This window comes from Podarcis filfolensis (assembly GCF_964270895.1).
Source record: "Podarcis filfolensis genome assembly, chromosome: 4".
Lineage (NCBI taxonomy): Eukaryota > Metazoa > Chordata > Lepidosauria > Squamata > Lacertidae > Podarcis > Podarcis filfolensis.
The window spans coordinates 70,478,858-70,504,866 of record NC_139607.1 but is presented as its reverse complement, the minus strand read 5'-3'; the positions used below and the strand labels follow the sequence as shown (position 1 = coordinate 70,504,866).

Below are 26,009 nucleotides of genomic sequence, written 5' to 3'. Positions count from 1 at the left end.
GCCAGAACATTTGTGTGTACATATAGAGAGCTCAGTATAAAATATGAAGCATTACAAATAAGCATATGACCAGGCTGTTACTCTATAAATCTAGCACTATCATACTATAGTTGGTATTATACAATAAGGCTGGTATTGCCCCCAAAATCAAATGTCAAAAGTGTGAGGCAAGAACACAAATCTAACCAGCCTTTTTTTGCTGAACTAAGTAGTAGTCAGTACTTCACCTTGGTGTTTGCTGTTGTTTTATTGCTTGTGATACATTAACAAGAGTATTAAAATTGTACTTTTAAATGGGTAGCAAGAGGTTACCAAGCTGAGAGGGCTCCTGTATTTCTAAGAGCTGCTCAGAAAATGATTTCACCCAAAGCTAAAATTTCATGTACATGCAGTTGCAGTGACAAGAAATGTTATGCAGATGAAAATTTTGGTTTGAATGAACTTTAAAGGGATAGGAGCATCACTAAGAGCTGGACCATTCCTACCAACAAAAAGAAAGCACACTGTTTTCTGCTACCCATCCCATTTCTAGTTGTTTCATGAGATCACTTATAGTATTTGACTTAGCTCGACTGAAACTGACGTACAAAACACAAATTCCTCACTACACGCAAATTGTGAGCATGTTCTACAATAGTCCCATCTCCTGGCACAATATTTTTATGTGGCTCAAGATATGTAAAATTCCTAAGTGCCAGCTGCTGGTTTCCAGGCATCGGAGCAGTTCCAGTTCATGCACCTGTGGCAAGCCAGTTAGAGGTACTTCAATTCTGTTGATTTTAATTAAAAGGTGTCATCACAGGTGTAACGATTGGAGCGTAGCAACATGTTTATTACACTATTTAATCAAATTACAGGTAGTATTTCAAAATCTGGAGCAAGCTTAAGTTCCCTAGAACACACATTATCATACTTTCGCCACCTTTGCTTAATATCTGGCTTGTAAGAGTTCTGGGAAACTCAAAAGCTTGCATACTATTTTGTGCCAGCACTATTGAATCCTAAAAAAGGTTTTTTTAAAAAAAGTTCAATATTGTATACACATCTCAGAAGCTGTCAAAATGAATCAAATCAACTGCAAGAAATAAGAGCAGGTGCTGACTTCTAAGACATACCAGTGCATCTTAACTATTGTGGAGCTCCTGTTTCGGAGGACCCACATTGTGGTTTCAGGAAGAATGAAAATATATCAGGGAATCTGTTGCTGTTTAAGTTTTGTTGTCTTACTGTCATTTGTATATTTATGTGCCACTAAACTCGTTTGAGGCCTTTTGTTAGAATAGCAGTAAACCTGTTTTAATGAATTATAGAAAAACATGAGACGATGCAACAATAAGTAAACCATTTTGAAAAGATAATGTAAAACAGGCACTAGGAAATTAGGGGTGCAGGGAACGATATTAGTCATTACTACTTCTTGCTTGGTTCAAGAGAATAATGTCTTGTAATTGGGCATTCCAGGGTGACGAGTTTTGCTTACAGAGTGGGTTGTACTATATTTTCCAGAGCTGCTTGGAGTATGGGCAACAGATCCTAGCTTCTAATACCCCACCACTACCACTGGGTACCAATATGGGTGTCTGGGATGAGGTTTTTAACCCAGCAGAGGAAGACTACTGGCTGCAAGATTTCCGCTCTAGTCGAAACTCCCTATTAACTTCAGTAGTTGTCAAAGCCTATGATGAACCTGGGTTTGTCCAGTGGAAGATATCTGTCAGGCATGACACCAATTGCTAGTGCTACCTCTTGCCATTGTAAGTGGTATAGTTAAGAAGGGAATACAGCTTCGGGACTATTAGAGCAATAGTGATGTCATCTGCTGCAGCACCAGGGTAATGGATGGTTCCTCTTTGCTCTGAGGAGTTAATATTTTGACAATACCTTAGCCTCCAATACTATACTGCAACCTTCCCCAACCCTTCAGATGTTCTGGACTGCAGCTCTCATCATGGCCAATGCTTAAGAGATTTTGGGAGCTATAGTCCAAAAATCTGAAGGGTACCTACATGCAAGAATGTTGCTTTTCTGTAACCAAGCCAGTTGCATATTCTAGCCTGTTTATCCTTCCATTTCTCTCCCCTTCCGCGTTGTTGGCATCTGTCTCGAGAGACAATGGAATGCACCTCCAGGGGTGAAGTCAAATCGCTGCTTTAGCAGCATTGAAGTGACCGCCTTGGGGCTCAAGTCTGGGCAGTGCGTATGGAGGTTCTGAGCTGCCTAGACATTACAAGACCCCTTGCTGATGTGGTTCAAAGGAAAGCAGAGCTTGGCTGCAGGAGTTGCTGGAAGGAGGCATTCAGGGTGCCACCCAACCATCTTAGGGACTCCACTTTTGAGGGCTTACTCCTTAGCCTTTTCTTCTCCTACAGGGCAGCAGAGGTTTAAAATCAGTTTTCCTTCTCCTAGATGGGCTACCTTCCCAGGTTGACAAGCGCCATCTGCCCCTCACGTCTGTCTACAGCACATGCAGAAACCACCACCTTGACTATTGGACCCACTATTGGTCTTGTCCACTAAATCTGCCAGAGCCTGTATTCACATGCAGGGGAAGCCCCTACCTTACTGAGGGTTTGAGACCCATCACCAACCTTCACCTGGTTTAGCTGGCCAAATTGAAGCCATTTCCCAGGGTATGGTCACTGTTTCAGGCTGACAACTTCTAGTAGCCACTGGTGAGAGCTGAGTGCAGGGTGGGGACCAAAGGTGGACAAATTACTCCAGAAAGAGCATAATGTGCACCTTCCAGAGGTCCCCTTCCAGTTCATTACCTACAATGTAACCACTTTGTGAAAGAATAGCCTCTCCTGTCCTTTGAACAGAGAAATTACATCCCAGTAGCTCTTTTCTCTCTTTCTTGTTTGTAAGTCCCTTGCTGTAGATACCTTCTTTATATAGCACCATGTACCATGGTACCATGTACCATGTAATATAATAGTACAGGGATACTTTTCCAGTTTTAAATAAGCACTGGTTTGTTTTTACTATTAAAATTTGTGTTTAGATTTAAGGTCAAGACTAAAATACCTATACTGTAGATTGATATAATCCTGAGAATTTAAATTTCTGCAATAGTAGGGCTTCTTGCCGTCACTGGAGGAAGCAATGTTTCAAATACATCATGACTGAACAACAAACAACTTCACATCTTTTCTCACACCAACTAGCAACATAACACAACAGTATTCTTTAACTGGCTATCCTTTGTTTAATGAAAACAAAGTGAGACAGATGAAAACTTGGACCCCTGTAAGTTAACTACTGTTGCCAGGTATCAGAATTTCAACTGGAATTTCATGATTCTTTTAAGATAGGTGAAAGCCTGAACTAGTTACGTGTACAGTAAACAATTTAGAATGTTTAGAAGCAGACATCATTACTGACACTATAATATTTTAAACAACTTTTGAGATGAAGCCACGTTGCCACTGACACAGATGTTGCCATACTGGATCCACATGGTTGTGCTTATACCCATTCAATCGCTGGCTTGACTGTATTTTTGAAGTGGTGGTGGTGGGGGGACAAGAACCTGTAGCCAAGTCTGCTCCCATTACACGTCCCTTGCCTTCATGTTTCACATGGTTACATTTTTTTTTTAACAAGCATACTGAGTTCTATAGTCCTTGTGAATAGTTTTCTTGAATATATGACTAATCAAGGTATACATAATTTACAGACACTAAACAATTTTGCTTTCTGCTTCAGTAAATTGTTACTGGTAGCTTTACAAGAGACAATCACCACTTACAATCTGCAGAAAACAAAGACTCAATATCCCCATTATGGGAGGAGATGCTGTACTTCATATAAGGCATTGGTTCTGTTGATCTGTTTTTACAGAGAACAGGTAACAGTTTAGCTCCTAATTGATTCAGAAATTAATTTCTTTACAAATACAAACTTCAAGCCTCTATAATAAATAGTAATTGGCTTGATTAGAGTTTACTGACAGTAGCTCAATATCCCTGCTATGGATATAGATTTCATCCGTTATGGTTTGATAAACAACTCAATTGGAACCCTATGGTGCGCTTTTGCATCTAACTCTTAATGGGTCAAGTTTTTCTTTTTAAAATTATTAATCTTGGCAACTAGGCTTTAATTCCTTACCTCTCAAAAATGCATATACAAAAGTTAGGTTTCATGGAAGTTGAAATGTACAACAAAATAAAATAACCACTCTTGGCTTTCATATACACAGCACATTCCTTAGTTTTTCTTTGTTTACAGTGCTCTTAATGAAGCATAATTGCACCAGCATATATATATATATATATATAAAGTATACAAATATGTTTGCTAGTTATAGGACATGCAATCTTAAAAGTACTTTTACAGGTTATGCAAGAGACAAAACTGAAAAAGTGCAGGAATGTACAATGCAGCAGAGATTTGCCCCAACATACACACTGGAGTACAACTCACCACCTCAGTCCTTCCCATGATCAGAATATTCATCTATATCGATAACAGGTTCATAGGTAAACTTGCAGATCAAACTCCTATCCTGCTTTTCAGTGAACTTCAAACATAGCTGAGTTTTTAAGTGACTGGCACAACTCCGTAGCATACCAAACTGCCCAACAAAGCCAAAACAGCAGTATACAGTGGTACCTCTGGTTACAGACGCTTCAGGTTACAGACTCCGCTAACCCAGAAATAGTACCTCAGGTTAAGAACTTAGCCCCATTAGCTAAAGTGGACCTCCAGAATGAATTAAGTTCTTAACCCATGGTACCACTGTAAAAGCAAACTGCAGAGGGGAAAACAAAAACTACAACATACCTAACACTACCACACCAATGACTTTATTTTTGAGATTTTACTAAGTGATTACAACTGATCAGTAGTCTTGGTACATGTCCATGGCTTATATGGAAAGTCTTTGATTTTGCGTTTTATTACAGAGGTTGGTATTACACATTCAAGAAACTCTGAGCAGTGTTCTGGAGCTATTACTGTAAAAATCCAACCAGTACGATGGTTAATACTTTGATAATTGCATGCCGCTTCACCCAGGTCACCTTCCTTATTCATGAACTTTTGTATTCAGTCTGGATCAGAAACATGTTCTACCTCCACTTCTACAGTTTGAATGGCTTCTGTGACCTCAGTCATTTTCTGTCCTTGTTGTGCCAACACATAATTGACGACCTGCATGATACTTTGGTCAGAAAGTGTGGAAACTGTTGTACAGTCTTCAGCAGTTGCACCTGTTTCCAGTGTTTCTTCAGTCACTACTACTGTTTCAATCTCTTCACTGCAAACCTCTGTTTCTTGTTCTGGCACATCAGATGTTAGAATGCTGATGGCATGTTCTACTTGGGTTCCCTGATTATGAAACTGAAGTGTGTCCTTTTCCAGCATAATTTTACAAGGTACATAATCCCTGTGGAACTTGGTCATGTGCTTCCTTAAGGTACGGGCATCTATGTAGGCTTCATTGCATACTGGACAAACGTAAGGCCTCTCTCCAGTGTGTGACCGTACGTGGCGCTTTAAAGAACGTGCATCAGCCCAAGCCACTCCACAGGTCAGACATTCAAAGGGTTTAACACCTATTTAACAAAATAAGAAAGAAAGGAGGTAACGTTTGAAAGGCTAAGGAAAACCTACTGGTTACCAAAAGGGTAATTAAGAAATACTCCTGTATCAATTAGTTCAGACCCCCAAATTACAATAGAGCACTCACTCTTTTTTCATCTGCCCATGTTACAATATATTGCTACCAGCCACTTGGAGCGTTTTCTGCATTTGAACCTTTGTTGAAAAAGTGTTTTTATTAACATTACAATACTTTCCTTAACGATTTACTGCATGGGTGGACGATTGGATCTGGCCAGTGGATCAAATGGTTACCCTCCCGTATTGTGGGTAAACTTTGGCACATGACACCCAATCACCTTTTGCCCCCAGGTGTCTTCAGGAGCCCCTTTCAAAGTGCTCTTGCACAATACTTTGAAAGGTGCTGCTGAAGAGCCAACATCAGCTGACTGATACCTTACTCAGTGCTTTGCTTAAGGCTTTCCATGCAACACTGATCAGCTGTTTGGTCTGCAAATGCCCTTTCAGCTGAGCCAGGTTTCTTCCTGCCCCACACCTGAAGACATTGGGCATGTCCAAAATGGCATTGCAGGCCCAATGGGGAGCCCTAGTGGGTCTAATCAGGTCCATGGGCTGGATTCATAAAGCATACTTGAAAGTCACTGAAGTCCTCTACAAAGTATGTATGTAGAAAAATTATACAGAGCTAAGAAAATCATGGCAGTCTGGCTACTGCGTGATAGTCTCATTTGTTCATTAATTTTTTGTCATTTCATAAATGCACCATTTATTTATACCCAATCCATTATTTTTAGCCCATCTCAAAGCAGTGCTGACTGGAACCATTTCCCCCTTAAATTTAATGTTTTCTAAGTCCCAATTTTTGTTCATTTATTGAAACATGGCAGTATTCTTAAAATTAAACTTGTCAGATTTACCCTCATGGTTGTTCATGTGTCTTCTGTACTCCCGAAGCTGGGTGAATTTTCTCCCACAGTGCTCACAAATACGTTCCAAATTTTGCTTTGCTCTTCCTTTTTTCCCATGAGTCGCTTTCTTGACATGCCTTCTGTACAAAGCTTTCTCATAGAATTCTTTGCCACACACATTGCACCTAAAAAAATGAGAGAAGACAATTAGAGCAGGATAGAAAAGTCCTAAAAATATTTATAACTCTTACAATAATAAGTATTTGGGCTGGGAAGTCATTTTTACCCCAATCAGATTACTTGGCGGGTACAAAGCTGCCTTTTAACATATTAAGAAACTTTAAGGAGCTGTAGGAAGTCTAGTGGCTAAGTTGAGGCGATAATCAAAATACTTTATATTAATCATTCCTGATGGCTATGACACAGAATTTTAAAATATGCATCCAAAAGTCATTCCATTATGCACAAGCAGAATTACGAAGTACACACTGACTTGGCTACAGGTCTTTATCATCTGAGTATTTATTCAAAGCTTAGACTAGTTTACTTGATTTACCTGTAAGGCTCAGTAACAGAATGGGACTTCACATGAGAATACCAATCTTTTTTCCAACTATAGCACTTTCCACAGGATTGGCACTGGAATGGTTTCACCCCAAGATGCTTGTTCATGTGCTGTCGGAGATCTCGGGGTTCATAGAAACTTTTCTCACATCTGAAACAGTACACAATTGTACACATTTGGTTAAAGGAACCTACTGGGAAAGGTATTTGAGGTACAGCTATAAGCTGCATGCCCAACTAGACTGTTATTTCATGTTAATGTAACTATGGGCTGGATCTGGAGAGTTGCTTTTTTTTTTTAATTAGATTTCTGTCCTGTTTTTCCTCCCAAAGGAGCCCACTGAAATTAATGTTAGTCAAAAAATTTAAAACCTATAAAAATAATCCCCATTAACAGGCGTCTAATACTTCACAAAAGTATGGCCCAACTTGCTATGCTACAAAAGTCTTATGACGGGCTAATCCTCTACCCTTATAGAAAACAGTTTGATTCCCTCCCCCCCTCCCTTTTTATTCACTTTCTTTTTTTTCTTGACAAGCAAGCTTGTTTGATTTATAGTGGTCTTAGGTACAAAGTGTAATATAACATATTTTTTTTTTTTGTAAAAAAGAAAAGAATCTGATTTTGAAGCCCAAATTTTCTATTGAAAAATTGTTCCCATGCCTTTTAAAGACAAATCAACTTTCCTTCCCTAAGAAACCCACAGCCACTCACTCACCCCTATGCTATCACAAGTTACATTGTACTGGGTGAGTCTTTTAAAAGATGCCCCGTGGAACATGTGTACTCTGTATCCACGGGGCCTCTTTTAAAGGACTCGCCCTGTACAAGTCATAAGAAATGAAGTGTGATAAGAGCAAAACTCTGCTTTCACATTAAACCACATGTAATCTATACCAGGGGTGGAGAACAGTTTTGGCCTGGTGGGCCAGGTCTTCATCTCCCAACCACCACTGTAACCCACCCTGGACAGATGGGCAGGACCAACCACGTGTCTGAAATCAAAGTAGCTTTGAGCAATTGACACCTGTAAAAGTTGGTCCAGGGGGGAGAAGCAGTTTGAATGGCTTGCTCAGCCTTGTGTGCCACCCTTCTCAAACACCTGACAACCAGCTAATTGTCAGATGTTTGGAAAGAGCTGCCTGCGCACAGCGAGCAAGCTTTGGAAGCCCGGCACTCAGTGCTTGGGAAGCGCCAAGCACAAGGTTTGCAAAGCACTCGGTGCAGCGCTTCCCAAATGCCTCACAGTGAGCTGGTTGTTGGGCACTTGAGAAGTGATGTGCAGAAAGCACTTGCAAAGTGCAAAGTGCTTTGTATGGCACTTCTGATGCGCCCAACAGCCAGCTGGTTGCTATAGAATCGTTGAGTTGGAAAGGGACCACAGGGATTATATAGTCCAAACCCTCCTGCAATGCAGGACCCACAATCCTGAGATTAAGAGTCTCATGCTCTGCCAACTGAGATATCTCAATGTCAGGTGTCTGGGAAGCAGGGAGCCAAGCCTCACCCTTATCTGCCCCACACATGACATCATATATTGTGAAGCGGGCATGCGTTGCCTAAAACAGCCTGGCAGATTTCTGTAAAAGTAACATGGGAATTCATTTTGATACCCACTGAAATTGGCAAAAATATACTTAAAACATTTAAAGGCTTGCAATTCTATTCATACTTACTGAGTACACTGATATCCCCGAATTTCAGGTTTTGGCTGGTGTTTCTTTATATGCTTGCTAAGTCCCGAAGCTCTATGGAAAGACTTTCCACAGTGTGAACAAAAGTATTTTGATTCTCCTGACAAAAGAATAGCGGCAATGGCTTTAATAGATGCTATCGTATTCAACTTAAGGCAAAAAACCAAAATTATTTTTAACATTAAAAATGCTTTTGAAATGCATTTCCTTGCATGGTTTTGCCTAAAATATGAGAGAAGACAATGCGAGCAAATATAACAGGAAGGAGGTTAGTTGAGGAAAATGGATACTTTGCTCTCAGAGGAAGCAGCAGCTAGAGACCATCAGTGGAAGAAGTGAGCTGTTCATCTGGCCCTCCTCCACAGCTGCTGGAATTCCTCCTCTTGAGGAAGCCAGCATTTTTGCATCTTTGGTCCTCAGAAGGAATTCTTCCCCACGCCACTCTCTGCTGACTGACTGACTGAGAGCCCAAACTAGGCTCCATCTACCAGGGAGTGTAGGCTATAACAAGACCGGAGTTTTGGAGTCCATTGTCAGCAAAATGCTGTTTTTTTATTATGTATTTTTTGTTCTCGTTTTGTATTTTTATGTTGTGTACTGCACTGTGATCTTCAGGTGAAAGGTGGTATACAAGTTTAACAAAGAAGAAAAAGAAGAATATTCACTAGGAAAGCGGATAGAGGCAGCAAATGGGATGAAAGGAAGGTGAGAGTAAGTAGATATGTTGTTGACAATTATGGCACAGGGACAGCTAAGGCATGTTGCACCACACTCCAGTCTTTTTACACATGTAGGAAAAATATTTAGCCATTGAATAATTGACTAATAATTCAACTGACCAATAATTCAAACATTCTTTAGAAGAAGCCAGCTAAGGCAGAAGAAAAGAATGAGTACAACAGGGCCAAGAAGGCATCAGAATTGTAGAGAAATTTGTAGAGATATGGTTCTGTGGAAATGGAAGAAGCTCACAGGAGATGATGAACAGTTAGGCAGTGGCTACAGAAAAGAGACTGCGGGACTACAAAGAAGACAAAGGGAAAAGCCTTACCCTGTACTACAGACAAATGGGAGATAAGTTGTGGTAAGGGATGCGGAGAAAATAATTTCATTCCCCTTTTTTAGCTGATTCAACTGTTAACACCATGAATCAGCAACAATGTTCATAAAATAAGCAATTAATATAAAATAAAGCTGAATTTAATATACCAATTCAAAGCTGCCAGTTGAAAATTGAAACAGGAGAGCTCTAGTCTCTCAGCTCCCTCATCACTTATAGCTGGAATGCTGAACTGAACTGAAACCACTAGCTAAATATTTATGGTTTGAGTGCATTCAGTTTATACACCCATGAAAGCATAGTGCAGGTGTTACCTTTTCCTTAATAAGAAAGGGTCTCTCTCATTTACCTGTGTGAATGCTTATATGCTCCTGAAGACTTCTTTTTGTGACAAAAGACTTATCACACAATTCACATTTAAACTGCTTCTGTGCCTCATGGAGCGCGAGGTGCATCTTTAAACCGTGTTTGTAAGTAAACGACTTTCCACAAATCTGCAAGAGATCAAATTGTCAGCAAATGTTACCATCCCTCCAAACAGACAGCAACTACCTACGATAAAGGAAGCATTAGATGGTAAAGTAAGAGTAGTTTTATGGCAAAACTAGGAGACAAGAAGACAAAGGGATTTAGTATCCAACTAAACAGATCCACTAGTGCAACTACCTTTGGCTGCTGAAGGGACTTCATCTCCCTCTCCTCTCCTCTTCCTGTGCCCCCTTAAATCTGTTCTGGGGGGCTTCCCAATCCTCTGGAGCAGATTTGGGGAGTGCGGAGTGGACATGTGGGAGAAGAGAGGGTGGCAAACCTCCCATGTGAAAGCAGAAATCCTTGTGCTAGCAGATCTACTTAGTTGGATACAGCCCACAATTTGTATGTGCAGAAGTAGTTTAGCATTTCAGTGATGAAGAAAAAACTTATTCCAGTAAAACTCAAAGCTCCAGAGAGACAGAGAGCACTTGAGAAATCTTTTTTTAGGTAATGCATACCCTTTAATGACAGTGCAAACTGAGATAATAATTGATGATCTTAGAAACCTAGCATGACCAATTCAAATTTCAATCTTGAAAATTGCAAAACAGAAAATAAACGTAGCAAGTCTGCCTACTAAACTCCCAACACCTATGGTACACCTGCAAATGTAATTAGATGTTTTTATAATCAATGAAATCAATCGCTACTGTTCTGCTCACATAATAGCTTTTGATCCAGTGGAGGCATCAGCTAAAGTAAGAAAAGGCGATTTTCTCCCATGTCCATTCCCTCTGCAGCCCTCACAACCCTCCAGTGGGTTGTTGGGAGGTCTTGAAGAACAGGTTGCTCAGAATATTTCAGGAGCGCACAGACACCACTGCTGGATCAAAAGCTGTTCTGCCACCCAATACATATGAAAGCCAAAGTGGCTGGGTGATATCAACATTAGTCGCAGAGCAGACACAATGAAATCAATAGGCTTCAGTAACTTACCTCAATTGATTTCAACTTTACTCTGTAGATGTCTACTCTGAGTATGACTTAGCTAAATATTATTTAGGTATCAATGGAGCCAATGTGAGTTCAAACTGAAATCTAGGCCTTTAGGATTAAGTAAATGAAACATGGTGGCCATAGCATCCACCTTTTTGAAGTATTGCAGAATCAAGATTTTAACTATGGTTTATAATTCATGAAAGGTTTCACAGCCTAATACTGAGGTTTTTCAAGGCTACATTAAAACTTAACACAAAGTTCCCATCCACTTATCCTTCATTTCAGCAGTATTCATTGTTATGAATTCTGTTACTTTCAGATAGCAATTGAACTTCATATAAGCTTTAAGCCACATGGCTAAAATATCGCAAGAAATACATCAAAAATGTGAGACCATAAAGCATTACTTTTACCTTACATGCATGTGGCTTTACACCTGTATGTTTCAACATATGGATTCTCAGAGAGTAGAGTTTAGGCAAACTTCTTCCACATATATCACAGATAAACTCCCGTTTAGTTCTGCCCTTCATAGCTGCACCACTCTCCTCTATACTGGCAGTTGCAACAGTCACTTCGTTTTTTCGGGTATGGCGAACAAGGTGGGCTCGCAGCGAGGCACCATACTGAAACTCTTTTTTGCACAGCTGAGAAACATAAAATTGTTTTGATATGTCACTTGAAATCTTAACACTAAGAATCAGAGATCAACATTCATACCAGTTTTGTAGCTGGAAGAGTTCTCTCCATCTACTAGATAAGGGACTTACTTCCAGGTTTGCAAACCTTACAGATAAAAGTAATGTATAAATAGCAATGCATAGATCTGACTAAGAGATCTGTGACAACTCAAATTCTAAAAGTCTGTTCCACTTTATACATATTACAAATTGCAGACAGGAATGGCGACAACATTTGTCTTGTAACACTCCAAGATGCAGAGACTATGAATCTGAGCTATCTGACTGGAGAGCTGAAACATATTTAAGAGCAGTTGGAATTGTTATCTTTTGAGAAACCACACTGGGAGATTATTGCAATGTTAAATGCCAAATGGATTATCAAAGGGAAGTGGTAGGCTGTACACAACTCAATTAATCTAGCATTTAAAGAATAGAGAGATGTTGGACATGAAACAAGAACTGATGCATGGAAATGACTATGTACTCATTCCCTAGCCAGGCCAGTTTCAGCAAATTTAAAGGGAAATTTTTAAAATCTAATAGCAATGGAATTTAAAACCATACACATTAAACCTGATTTATAGAAAAGGACAGGACAATTGCTGGAGCTGTGGGATGACACAGGCAGATACTTTTGCACATATATTGGGAATTTCCTATCTTTCAGAACGTTTGTAATATAATCAGTTACAAAAACACTAGGGTACCCTAACCCTTGGTATCCTAAGATACTACTGGGGTTATCTAAAAAACACAGTTCCAGATGTCAATTTGCTAGAAGCAACCAAACAATTTTAGCAAAAAACAACAGGGGGAAACAATGCTCCTCTAACAATACTGTATATTGGTTTGAGAAATTATGGTTTACTGTGAGACTGTTTAAATTAATATATTCTAGGACAACACAGATTAACAAAACCAACAGATTTATTGAAAGATTGTCTATATTTCTTAAGTTATTGAATGACAAATCTTAGGGAACGTTCAGTCGCATGATGCTTTTAACTTATTGTTAACATTTACATAACACTTGAGCCGTTTTTAAACTCTGTATTAAATAGTAATTTGTACAATTTAAAAAAAAATAAAGTTAAGTAATAAATGCATGAACAAGCATTGCTACAGAAGTGCCAGTTTAGAGTAATTTTAAGGAGAAACTTACTGGACATTTAAAATTCTTTGTCCTTTCATGCTTCAGTGTGTGCATTATAAGAGCATAACGCCTCTGAAAAACCATTCCACATTCACCACATTTGTGCTGAGTTTCTGTCTCACTGTGCTCTGAAGTGTCTCTCTTGGGCTGCTTCATCTTCTTGCCTCTTTGCACTAGCTTCATGGCAACCTAATTGAAAAGGATTGGTTACAATTAACATTACATAGGGGGAGGGAGGGACTGTAAAATCAACAAGCCGAGTGGAATAGCAACGGAAGTTTTCTTTTAAAATATCTCAGCAATTTTAGCAAAGGGACATGAAGAAGATATATGTGATATTCCCCATAAAACCTACATGCTCGTATTAGCTCAATTCAACAACATGTGAGCCCTCTTCAGACATGTGAGCCCTCTCCACAGGAGCAAAAGCGTCCCAGGTTATTCCAGCACGTGTTTTCTGTGTGTACAGCACCAATGTATGTTAACACCAAAGCGTTTCTGTGTACAGCTAGAATTCTACGTGATTGGGGACCCAGGTCACACTGAAGTCTTCACATGTACAGCTGTAAATGTCTGCCATATCCTTTGCTACAGATGTTCATGCTGTACATGTAGACTCCAAGGAGCGGCGCTTTTTGGTGAATGCTCACCTCTATATAGAGCAACGTAGAAGCTGCAATGACCAAAGCGTTCAATAATGCAGCACAAATCTAATTTTGAATTAAGATGTCATGGTGAAGCTGTGATTACAGCTTTCTTACACATTACCAAACCACTCTACAAGTAGTTTACATATAGGCTGTGCTTACTCAAGGCTTCTACACATTAATTCATAGGTTCTCAAATGTTGCAATAAGCCTCCTGAAAGGAAGAAACAACTTAGGGCATATTCATAGTGAAATTATCATCATCATCATTTATTAAATTTGTCAGTCGCTTTATCTCGCCCAGGCCAAAGCAACTTACAACCAAACAAATAGACAATAAATCCCACACAGATATATTTTAATGAAGAGGAAACAGAAATATATTAAAAACATCCCAACCACTTCTAAAAGGCCAAAGATAGCTGAAGGCAAAGTCCTGGTTATAAAGGAAAGGTTTTGTTTGCTTGGTGCCTAAAGATATATAATGATGGCAACAGGCTAGCCTCCCTGGGGGGAGCATTCTATAAACAGGGAGTCACCAGAGAAAAGGCCTGTACTCAGGTTGCCACCCGCTAGGCCTTGATATGGGGGAAAGCGGTCCTTGAATATCTCCTGCATATCTTTGTAGTGAATTCACATGCTCTGGCAAGGCCCTGTTATGTCTGCCCCGATATTAAGGGTACAGCAGGAAGCAGAGAGCTTGCAAACGGACAGTGGAACTGGAATTGTTTTCTTGTACTGTTGAATTTACTTTTGTTGACTGTTTTAATCATTACATCTGATGATGTTACGATTTTGTATACATTACATCTTTAAAAATTATTTTTTATTTTAAACCACCTTGGAAGCTTTGCTGGGATTGAAATGCAAGAAAGGGAAGCAAAGATATATCCTTATTACTACGAACAAACAAACAAGCAAACAAATAGCTCAGTGGACACAAAGAAAGTTTTTTGGACGGTAAGATTTTGAGCATACCTGCTGAATGGCTGATTTGGCTGCCGGCTTTCTATTTTGTAGTTTTTTCTCAATGCCCTTGTGCAACTTGATATAGCCTCCCTCACTCACAGAACGCTGACGTAGCTTGCTTTTGTAGGTGTCATCTTGACCGGAAACTGAGGTCTCTGACTGAGACTGAGGAGTGCTCTGCATTTTACATGGCCTGCCACGTTTTCGCTTAAGTCCTTCCCGATTATCTTCAGAGGCAGCATCTGCATTTGCTTCGCTGATCACGTTTTGTTCACTTCCATCATTCTGATCGGTATCGCTTTCTGCCCGAGTGCTGATAATGACTTGTTCTGCTGCTGGAGGCTCTGACTGCACTACAGAAACAGTCTGACTTGCAGTACATTCTACGATTTGGGTTTTTTCTTCAGTTTCGGTCATTTCTACACAAGTAGATTGCACTAGAGGCTCTGGAGGATTGTCCACGAGAGGCTCTGAAGCAGTTTGCGGTGCAGCCTCAGGCGTAGCCATTTCTTCCACATCAGTACTCGAACATGTTCCATTCACAGTTGCTACAGCATCTTCTGTAGGTAAAGGCTGCTCCACGCTGTCCGCTGGGTTCAATGGGCTTTCGTTCTGCTCTGAAAGATTCTGAGCTACCTCACTTTCGTTCTGCTCTAAAAGAGTTTGCGCTACCTCGACTATCTGAACATCTCCTTTTTGGTACACTGTGATTTGTTTATCTTCCATTTGCTTGTGCACATTTTCACAGATTTCCAGGACTTCTGTCATGATGAGATGTTGGGCCAGCTCAGCTACTGCTGCCATATTGCAGAAATCAAACGTCAGCTCTGAGGTATAAGCAAATTCTAGCAAAGGGAGGAAGCTGGCCTTGCGAAAGCCTGCAACAAATAAGGAAGAAGGCGACAAAAGGGTTTTAAGAGATGATCACTATTTAGAAATAAATTGCTGTTTTTGTTCATGACCAGCTAACTATAATAACAGCCTCAAACCATATGAACAAAGTCCTCAGGGATAATTTTTGATTTGTATGACCACATTCTTGGAGTTCTGAAGAGAAAATGAATACTGCCAGGACAAATTAGGCAACTTTGGGAGGAATACCTTAGAAGTGCAGCTGAAGGATTTTAGAAATAGACACTGTGTGGCCTATCCATATGACAGTCCCAGAAGCCCTCTCAAAGTAAAGGTTGCCTACTCTGGTCTCTATTGAATAGGAACCCCTAATATATTTTCTGGAGAAACTATACAAGCAGAAAGAGAGAGGTTCCATTTGTTTGAAACATGCTTAAGAGGCTTTTCTGCAGCAAAATGTAACACTCTCTAGTTTCTTTAAGTTCACTTTGTTTTAATGTCTTATGTTTCTGGCATGGGCAGTATAGTAGTATTTTATTCCCTGTACTTGGGATCTAATGCAACTTCTCCCATACACTCTGGACAACTTCCTTACTCACATATCAACAGCAGTAGTTCTGTGTCCCTGGCATCTCCGTCCTCTACTACCACACCCTGTTAGCTCCTCCTGTTTGTGCATATGAAATGCCAGCAGAAACAAAGAAACTCTGGGACTTAGTTCTGGAGACAGCATAGCATACTGAATGGTATGCATGTCTTGAAGGGCAGCCCTGGTGGATCAGGCCATGTATATAGCCCTGCATCCTGCTCACAAACAGCTTTCTGGCCTTCCATCAAGGTTGATCATTCATACATATAATTTCTATACCACACTTCATTCAAAGATCACAGGGCGGTTTATAATATGGCAAGCATCAAACAGGCTCATTTCAGCAGTGACCCATCTTGTGGAATTTTCTCTGTAGGGAAGTATGAATGGCCTTGTTGCTATCGGCCTTTCAGCATATCTTTACAAACTTCTGTTTTGTTCAGAGTTTTATTAATTTTTAATGTGTGTCACTGCTCTCTGCTGCTTTTATCTGGTTATTTCAATATTTTTGATCTGTAATTAATATACTTAATAAAGAATTACTGTAAGCCTTGGGGGAGTTTCTTGTCCTGAAAGGGCAGGGTAAAGATCTATTAAATAAATAAACCAGCTGGGGAAATTTGTCTGACTAAATCAGCTACCTATCAATCTAAGCAGAGTATGCAAACAGACAAAATGAAATCATTCAGTCCTCTTTGATGGTGTTGGGGGGTGAGGGGACGGGACAAGACACCCTACAGGTTTTCAACATCTTTTCTATTTGACCAAACAAATTCTGAATAGTACCCCCCCAAACCCCCCCCCCCCATTATTTATGGGTTGTTGTTTTTGCTTAGATCAGTTTACCTGAAAGATCCACCACAGCTTCATGACTGGAAATAGCTCCTTTTTCGATGAAAAGTTCTCTGAAGTACTCACTGTTGGCTGCCAATATAGATTTGTGTGCTTTGTGCACTTCACCTTCAATAAGCAAAGTAACATCACAAAACTGACTGGAAAGCCGCTGCTGATTCAGTTGGTTTAAGACTGACAGAGAATGCTTCGGAGAAGTTTGTTTCACAAGACCTTTACTATCAACCTGGGATTTTTTTAAAAAAGAAAAAGTAACAAGCAGTGTGTTTAAACTTTGTTTACTTGTAAATCCTAGCTTAAATCTTTTATTTACATCATTAAGTAATACAAATGTAAAATAAACCTTGGTACCAGATTGTATAAAAAGTTACTTACAAAAACAAGCTCATGTTTGGCTATTGGCTTCTTTTTCACAGGTTTTGGCAAAGCTGCTGGAAGCGACGCTGAGTTACTTAATTCATCATCTGTTTCATTACTATCTTCGTGAGATATTGTGTCTAAACCTAGTTCTTCCAGCATTTCAGAAGGATCAGACAAAGATCTGGAACGATCCAGTTTTTCCTGGCATTTACTACATTCCTTAATATAATCTTTAACTTGCTTCAGAATACCTAAAGAAAGGCATGCAAAAAAACATTGTAAATATTGCTTCATTGATGCAAAAAAGGATGTATTCACCTTTGCCTTTTCAGGTAATATTCAGCATGTAATTCTAGAAAATAACAACATTTGTCTTTCATTTTGATGATAATTCCACTCAGACTGTATGGAAACAGAATAAACAAGAATCAACAATTCCACCTTCTACCAGACCTCCTTGTGTGACTTAGTGCAAATCAGAGTTGCACGCATTAATTCAAGACATCCACTCCTTCAAGCTGCATCTCCACGTTGCTTACTTGACCCTTCCGCCTGATCCATGTGCCAAATCATGGTAATGATGCACTTGCTGAAAGCTGCACACATTTCCATGCAACATGGGCCTGCCCACCGCTTTTTTTCTTTTGCAATCCCCACACTTTGGAACCAACAGCACAGGAAGTTCCTCAGCAGATATGTCTTTGTTAGACCGATTGCCATGTCACATTCTTTGACCCTCTGAGAAATGCTCCTGGTTCACAAGCAAGCCTGTGCATAATGCTGCTAAAGGGGTTTTTTTTTTGTCCTTTGTAGACAATGTTTAGTGTCTACAATCCCTACCAAGTTGGTCCTCTGCCTACACAGCAGTGAGTTGCTATATTTATATGCTTGAAGTTGCTAGTCTTCTTTCTGTGTGGTCCTCCCATTACAGGCTTTTAAAAACAAACCCCAAATAAGATACTGTGCTAGATATACAGGAAAACCTCATATTTTGAATTAAAATATTCTTAATAATTGTTTTTAAACCATTAATGTCTCTGCAGGTCCACTGTATTAGATCTTCTCTGAAACAGTTATATTATCTAATGAACACATTAGCACATTCTATACAGCTGAACTATCCACTTAACCATGTTAATGTCTGCTCTTATTTTTGTTCTTTATAGTTAGGCAAAAAAAGAAAGAAAAAACCTTGCAAAAACAAAGTGCGCTTCCAAGATTTTAAAAAACAACTTGCAGTCAACTCGTTTACTCAAAAATTAATCCAGTTAGTTGGAATAGATTTTTTTCATCTGGAAATAGGAACTTACTTGAAGATCTGCTGAAATCAGCAGAATTTGTTTCCCAATGAGCACAGTTGAAACTAGACTTCCCATCTAGGCATACTACTGACCACTTGACTATTATAATACTTAATAAGATAGTGCTTGCCACACCAAGCCAAATCATGGCTTAGAACGAACGTGAAGGCTCTTGGAGAGGAGACCCCAACCACCGTCCTGCTCCTAAATCATGGTTTAGGTCTCCCAGTCAAATCATGATATTGCTTGGTTACAGGATAAACTTTGGACAGAGCCAAACCATGAGCCTTGGGTTTGGCCAACATGCTAAGCCAAACTATGGCTTAGTTCAACATGACAAATAGGAAAACAAACAGGGAGGACAAGTGGCTGGGGTGTCTTAGTTGGGAGTCTCCTTGTGAGAACCAGATCAGGGTAAAGCCCTCTGAACACAAGTGATCTATGTAAAATGATAAACGTTAAAACAAAAAGGAGGCATCTACCTAAGTTTCAAAATGTATGGGGGGGCACACACTGAGTTGAAGACACCTGAAAATCGGGTTAGCGACTGATTCACCTTTTTCACTTTAAGATTCGGTGCCACAGCCAAAATCCACAAAGCAGACCACCACCCTTCTTGTCAACATCGCACTCTTTGCCTAAGTCCACTGACTGCAAGGGATTCTGCATTGGGGCCGGGCAGGCTACCTTAACCATAGGCGAGCACATGCTCACTAAGGAACGAGACTCGGGGGCATTCGGTGGGGGATTATTTTTGTGTGTGTGTTTTTAAGTGGAACCCCTCCTCCTCCGAGTTCGTCCTAGGACACAGCTAAGCCCTCGCTCCCCTCCGACCCGTCTTGCAGCAGCTCCGAGGAGGAGGCGGCCAGCTCCGTCCGCCTAGACCAGGGGCGGCGCTCCTCGCTCCAAGCCCGGAGCAGGAGGTGTGGCGGGCCAGTGGCGCGCGTGTCGCTTGGCTCGCTCGGGCCCGGAGACCCGTCGCTTCCTCACTCCGCCCCCCCCCTTCCCCGCCGCTCGCTCACCTACCTCGCCACCAGTAGCGCTTGGAGAGGCGCTGCCAGGTCTGCAGGCGCGTCCGGTGGGCGCCGTCGGGCTCCAGATGCGCCGCCCGGATGAGCCGGGCGCGTCGCTCGGCCTGCAGCACCACCTCGAGCTCGGCGAAGCGCTGCTGGTCCCGCTGCCGGCGCTGGTAGTAGAGGGTCCCGCCGCGCACCACGTAGCAGGCGGCCGCCTTGCGGATCTTGCGCTTGGCGTTGCCCTCGGTGCCCGGCGCGTAAGGCTCGCGCTCGTTGGTCAGGTAGCGCAGGATGGCCAGGTAGCTCTCCTCGCTCGACATGGCCCGGCGCGCGAGGGAGGGACGCCCACCCGCCCGGACCTTGCCCTCCTCCCTTTCTCACTCGCTTTCCCTAGGCTCGCTTCTTTCTCTAGCCCCCACGGCGGCGGAGGGAGGATCGGGACAGCCGAGCCTTCTGAGGGAAGTGGGGTGCGCACTTGGGGTCCCTCGGAGGCGAAGGGGGACGGGGAGGTTGGGGTGGGGGAAGCGTCTCCTGTCACAGGTTGCCACGAAGGAGATGGGACTGGGGTGGCTGGGTGGGAAAAGCAAGAACGGGGAGCAGGGGGGGGAGGGCGAGAGTGATGGGGGGGAAAGCAAGTTGCCTGGTGGGGTAAAAAGCAAGCCGTCGGGTCTAGACTAAGAGTCAGGCCCCAGGGGGTGGAACTGGAGTTTCGCGGTCCGCGGCGACGGGTGGGAGGAAGAAGCTCGGGCAGCAGGATCAACGGAAAGACAAAATGGCTGCTGCACAAGCGGAAGTGAGGTCAGGGATATCTGTCGCCTAGCCCTCAACGGAGATGAGGGAAGGGGTTTGGGGGCGGGGGAAATGCCGCCATGTTTGGAGCGGGCAAGTGATGCCTGCTCCAGCTCGGGTTAGTGGCTCCTTAAGCGCAGGCCATACTAGGGCCGGTGTTTCGGCTGCCGCCGCCATCTTTAAAGCAGGCAAAATATCCCATCTAAACGTTCCAGTGTACTTAACCGCGTTTGTTCTTTTATCTAAAATACTCGTATGGCTGCATAATAAATTGTGAACTCAGTGTAAAGTAATTTATTGAAAGGTCAATAGCTAATTTATTGAATTGCCTCGTTTGAAGATTGCTGAATCTTTGGTTTTAGATTTCTTGGTCTATTGGATGATACAACTCTGAAGTCATTACATACGGACAACTTTGGAGCGTCTACCTCAGTTTCGTCTACTTACAAACGACTCCAGTCCTATGTTAAAAAATTTGAATGCAAGGCATGTGCTTTACCGCTGCTCTTCTGAACTTTCTCTCCACTCCTTAAAAGAAGGCCAAACAATGGAGAATATGTAAAATGAAATTACCTTTCTGAACTGTATATAATTGATACACGGTATAAGATCTAGTAACATGCCACTCAAGTGCCCATCTCAGATTTCTGTGCAATCTGAAGAGTACTATTAAGGTTCTGCTCATATGCAGATAAGCAGAACAGCAAAATCCTATACATTTTTTATTCAGCTCTCAAATCTTGATGGAACTTCCTTGTGTATGCATAGAATTGTCTCTTATAAACCCAACCTAGTATCAGGCAGGATCACCTAATGGAATCAGTCAAGGTAGTGGGTAAGGTGCAGTGTGTCTGGAATATAGGCTTGCAGTAATGGAATCCTAAACACACTTGCCAGGGGATAAGTCCCTTTCAACTCAATGGGTCTGATTTCTGAAGAGTAAAGAAAAAACGTATATGGGAATCTAACACCGGCCTGAAAGACCTACTTTGGTTTCCAGTATGTTTCCGAGCACAATTAAAAGTGTTGGTGCTGACCTTGAAAGCCCTAAACGGCCTCGGCCCTGTATACCTAAAGGAGCATCTCCAACCCATCATTCAGCACCTTCCGGCGGTTCCCTCACTGCAAGAAGTGAACCTTGCACACCCCGTCTTCAAGGCGCCAGGGAGTTCTGAGATGAGGTTTCTCCAGGGGAGCCTGCTCTCCTGCTGTTTCCAGTCCAGGCTGCCTGTCGGCTCCACCATGCGCTCCAGGCTCAAGGGGATCCTCTACCAGTACTCCCACCACTTGAGAGGTTGTCTGTTTTTAGAATACTTGTTTTGTGGTCAAATTTGCACCATTGTTTAGAAAACATATGAAGCAGTATGTACAGCAAATCTGAGTTAAATTTATCCATTCTGCAGTGGATTTTAGATTCACATGAAACACTGAAGGAAGGCAGAGATAACAGGGAGAACGTAAAGTGGAGTGGAATTTAAGGTGAATCAATCAAGGTGTGTTTGAATACAAATGGAATGTTACTTGTTTTCTTTTTAGCTACCATAGGATTTTACTCATCTTTTGAATGGTTTTTAAATACCAGTTATTAAATTGATAATTTAAATGTTTTATTTTTATTTTATTTTTCTTAAATAAATGTTCCCCAACATCTTTTTGCATCGTAACGAAATAAACACTAGCATTTCTTAACTGTCTTACAAAAGGCATTTTTAGTTTTTCCCCACAAAAATCCTTGCCTATCATTCTAGCCATTATGCCCACCTTTCTAGTCATTAATGACGTATAAATAACTTTTAATATTTAAGGTAAGAAAATTACACAAAATCCCCAGAAGTGACCAAGAAACAGACAGTTTACATGTTAAATGTTTATTTCATGTAACCAAAGCAGTCAAAAAAGTTAGCGTTTTCCACCAACACGAGGAGCAGAAACTTTTACCGGCTTCATGATTTTTTGCTTTGGAGCAGCCTTTGTAGGTGCCTATGAAGAGAAAAAAGAATGAATGAGAATATGCTACTTGGTTATTTATCACTGTAAATTAGGTCAATAATTGTGAATCACTAAGGGAAATACCAGGTTTAAAGTGAAAATACAAATTCATGCCTGCTATTTAACAGAGACAATAAAGGAAGACAATCCCACACTATTATCTTATTCCCAACCAATGGAAGTAACATAGGAGAATGTGAGCTATACCCCTTGAATAAACTGGCAGGCCTGAGGATCAACCAGACAACAGTCAACTTTCACTTTAATTCTTTTCAAGCTTACTGTGGCTCTTCCCTGTATGGAAAGGATCACTCAAGTGTTGACTTTGCATAGCTAGAGATAGGAATGAGACCCATGTGCTACCAATACTCATGGCTATATGACACTTACCTGCTTCACAGCAATTAATGAACTATTTTTTGAATATGTTTGTGCCCTGATAGACATGATACAGGACAATTACAAAGATGCTTAATATACAAATTTAGGTTAAAAATAGGACAGCCAAATTGTTTCTTAATAGTCTACTCCTATGCATGTTTACACGGAACAGAGCCCCAACATGTAATGGTTAGAATTCTGGGCTTAGAAGGTCTACTTGTGTCATCTTTTGTGCCTTAACTAACAGGGCTTCTCAAAGGATAACTGAAGGAACCCCAATGTACAAAATCCTGAAAGGCAGGAAATAATAAAAAATGGGATGGTGCAAGAAATTTAGCAAAGTAATTGGAACAGATATTTTCATGGGATTATTATGCAACACAGAAAAATGCTAAATTTAAAGGCCATATCTTGCTTTTGGAGTTTTAAAGAACTATTAGGAGGAAACTCAGAAAGCACACACAACGTCTCATCTTTAGCCATTCTTTGGGTAAACATTACCTTTGTTGTGGAGGGTACAGTTTTCTTAGTAGCCTGCTTAGCCTTCTTTGCTTCCTTGGCAGCTCTGTAAATGATATTTACAGGAACAGACTTAGTGTTAAAAATAAATGCACAATTCAAAGTGTTGGTGCTGACCTTTAAAGCCCTAAACTGCCTTGGTCCTGCATACCTGAAGGAGCATCTCCACCCCCTTCATTCAGCCTGGACATTGAGGTCCAACAACAAGGGCCTTCTGGTGGTTCCCTTGCTGCAAAAAGTGAGGTTACAGGGAACCAGGCAGAGGGCCTTCTCAGTAGTGGCACCTGCCCTGTGGAACGCCTCCCAGCAGATGTTAAGGCAATAAGCAACTATTTTACTTTTAAAAGACAACTGAAGACAGCCCTGTTTAGGGAAGTTTTTAATGTTTGATGCTGTATTTTTTTAATATTCAGTTGGAAGCCACCCAGAGTGGCTGGAGAAACACAGCCAGATGGGCGGGGTTTTATTTATTTATTTATTTACTTATTAATTAATTAATTATTCATTGCTTTCACATTCCAGAATGGATTAAGAAATAGGCTTAGTCTTCAAATACAGCAGAATGAGATGATAGTATTCGCAAGACCAGTGGTTTTCAACCAATATGCTGTGGCACCCTGGGGTGCCTTGAAGGATGGTCAGTCATGCCATAAGCATCACTGGCCTCTGTCCCGCTTTCCTTCCCTTCCTCCTCTGATGTCCTCTTGTCTCTGCCTCCCCAAGGCTTGAACTGCAGCAGCCCTGGCTACAATCTCCCCAGGCGAATGATGCCTCTGGGTCTGGCCAGGGGGTGCTGGTTGCTAGGAGCAAGCAGGCAGGCATGCAAGGGAGCCTAGCCAGCCCATGCTGTTGGGAATGGACAGACAAGTGGGAGGCCAGGCAGGCTCCATGCTAGCCTTTCTTGTGCTTGCTGTGTGCAAGGCCTGCCTGGGAGCTGAGTGCCCAGTGCTGAAGGGGAGCCTTTCCGCCATGCAGGTCTGGCAGTCCCCGCTGCTGCCACCCAAGGTAAGGTGCTAGCCTCACATTCACCTCTGGCCAGTCTCCATTGGGCCACAAAAGCTGTGGGCATCCTCTTCCCAGGCCCTTGTGGGGCAGTGTGAGGAAGCACCTCTCTTTGGGCGGTGTGTGTGTTCAGAGACCGGGGCGGTAGCAGCGGCTGCCCAGAAGACTCTCAAGGAGAGGAGGCTGAGGTAACACTCCACAAGGGAGGGTGTTCGAAAAAGGTTGAGAGGCTGCCAGCTATGCAGGCAAGAGGTGACATAACTGGGCTCCTGAGCCCCACAGGGGTGTTGCAGAAAGAAGGTAGTTGGGCAAGGGAGCCGTGGACTCAAAAGGTTGAAAACCTCTGGGCAAGACTATTCCTGACTATAGGTAGGCAACCCCTTTTTTGAGCACTTCCTTGGAAACTGAGGATAGAAACTTTCCCCGCTGTGTTTAGCTCTCTTTACAGTTCCTTTAGGGGAAAAAAAGTGGAGCATTGAAATCTGAAACTGCCTACCCCTTCTCCTAAATGCAAAGACCAGGTCATAAAACGCATTACTTCTTATTGTACCATTTTACACAAAGCATAATAACTGCTTTGAATTATTTTTCTTACCATCAGTAAGTATATTCATTTTATAAAATAAATACACAAAAATTAAAACAAGGGTAATTACTTCACTGCACTACTTTTACACCTGACACTTGAAAATGGTATACACGGCTTTGGGGATTATCCCAGACCCTAAACTTGGGAGGAGAACTAAAGATAGTCTGTGTTGCATTGTCCATTGTGAGGGCTCCAAATGTTTTGAAACTGGTGTAGAATGGATGAACCCCAGCCCTCCTCTTGAGGTTGGGGCAAGGAATTGGGAATGTCTCCATAGTTCAGCATGGTATTGGAGACAAGTTCTCATCGTTGGGGAGTGGACAAGATCCTGGCAATCACATTTTTTAAATGCAGGCTAACCAATATTTAACCCAATTGTGAAAAATGGAGAGTCTATGAGGTGCCACCTGTTTACATTCAATCAATGATCACAATGAAAGCAGAAAATAAGTTTTCTGGCTGAATTCACTAGTGGTTTAGTTGCCTTTAATTGTGTTAGCAAATTTGTGTTTTAATATTGCATAATTGATTATTGCATTGCTTGTTTATTTTATCTTTTGTTTTCACCCCATCCCCACAAAGTATCTATGTATTAACAGCATAATTTTTAAGTAAAATAAACAAATTTTAGAATAATTGCATTCTTGTAGAAGTAGAAACCAAGAAAATGTTATAATTACTCACCTAATGGCCTGTTCCCTTTGGGCTTTGCGCACTTCAGGCTTTTGATTCCTCTTGGCCATTATTTCAGCCAAAGAGGCACCTGTAATTGCCCTATGGCACTTGACAGCGCGGCGGGTACGTTTCTTTTGTACCTCTTCCTAAGCAATGAAGAAAGAGAACTACAGTAAGAGCCTGCAACTTGTGCACATTCAGCTTTACACACTTGGCAAAAAAGAGGGGCGTCTTATCCAGTAATTTTGGCAATCCCACCCGCCATTACACCCAAAATTGAGGGCTTACTCTACTAAAAAGTCTATTCACAATTCAGGAGAAGAGAATATTGGGAACACACCTTTTTCATAAATCTCTGAAGGGCCTGATAACATAAGTCCA

General features: G+C 41.5%; 2 protein-coding genes and 1 long non-coding RNA gene across 5 annotated transcripts in view; 1 reads left to right on the top strand and 2 right to left on the bottom strand.

Annotated features, from left to right (window-relative positions):
* Positions 1 to 3,180: 3,180 nt before the first annotated feature.
* ZBTB11 (zinc finger and BTB domain containing 11) lies at positions 3,181 to 20,734 on the bottom strand. 2 transcript variants are annotated; one of them, XM_083611504.1, is made up of 11 exons: positions 19,695 to 20,734; positions 17,383 to 17,618; positions 17,002 to 17,233; positions 14,724 to 15,592; positions 13,108 to 13,287; positions 11,676 to 11,909; positions 10,142 to 10,286; positions 8,715 to 8,832; positions 7,030 to 7,188; positions 6,483 to 6,658; positions 3,181 to 5,558 (listed from the first exon to the last, which is right to left on the bottom strand). In XM_083611504.1, the coding sequence occupies exons 1-11, from the start codon at positions 20,002 to 20,004 to the stop codon at positions 5,050 to 5,052; spliced, it is 3,168 nt and encodes a 1,055-aa protein (XP_083467630.1). In that variant the 5' UTR covers positions 20,005 to 20,734; the 3' UTR covers positions 3,181 to 5,049. The 2 variants fall into 2 exon arrangements, with proteins under 2 accessions (XP_083467630.1, XP_083467631.1); XM_083611505.1 differs by lacking the exon at positions 19,695 to 20,734 and adding an exon at positions 18,678 to 18,831.
* A 1,591-nt stretch (positions 20,735 to 22,325) lies between these two features.
* Positions 22,326 to 26,009, bottom strand: part of RPL24 (ribosomal protein L24) — a 324,479-nt gene continuing 320,795 nt past the window's right edge. For both annotated transcript variants that reach the window (XM_083611772.1, XM_083611773.1), the window contains exons 4-6: positions 25,638 to 25,774; positions 23,345 to 23,408; positions 22,326 to 22,453 (exon numbers count right to left, since the gene is read on the bottom strand). In XM_083611772.1, coding sequence (XP_083467898.1) covers positions 22,373 to 22,453; positions 23,345 to 23,408; positions 25,638 to 25,774 — 282 coding nt within the window. In that variant the 3' untranslated portion in view covers positions 22,326 to 22,372. The remainder of the gene's footprint in view (positions 22,454 to 23,344; positions 23,409 to 25,637; positions 25,775 to 26,009) is intronic.
* On the top strand, positions 23,418 to 24,820 carry LOC310761656. The gene is made up of 2 exons (XR_014547639.1): positions 23,418 to 24,491; positions 24,553 to 24,820. It is a non-coding gene; the product is annotated as an uncharacterized lncRNA (long non-coding RNA).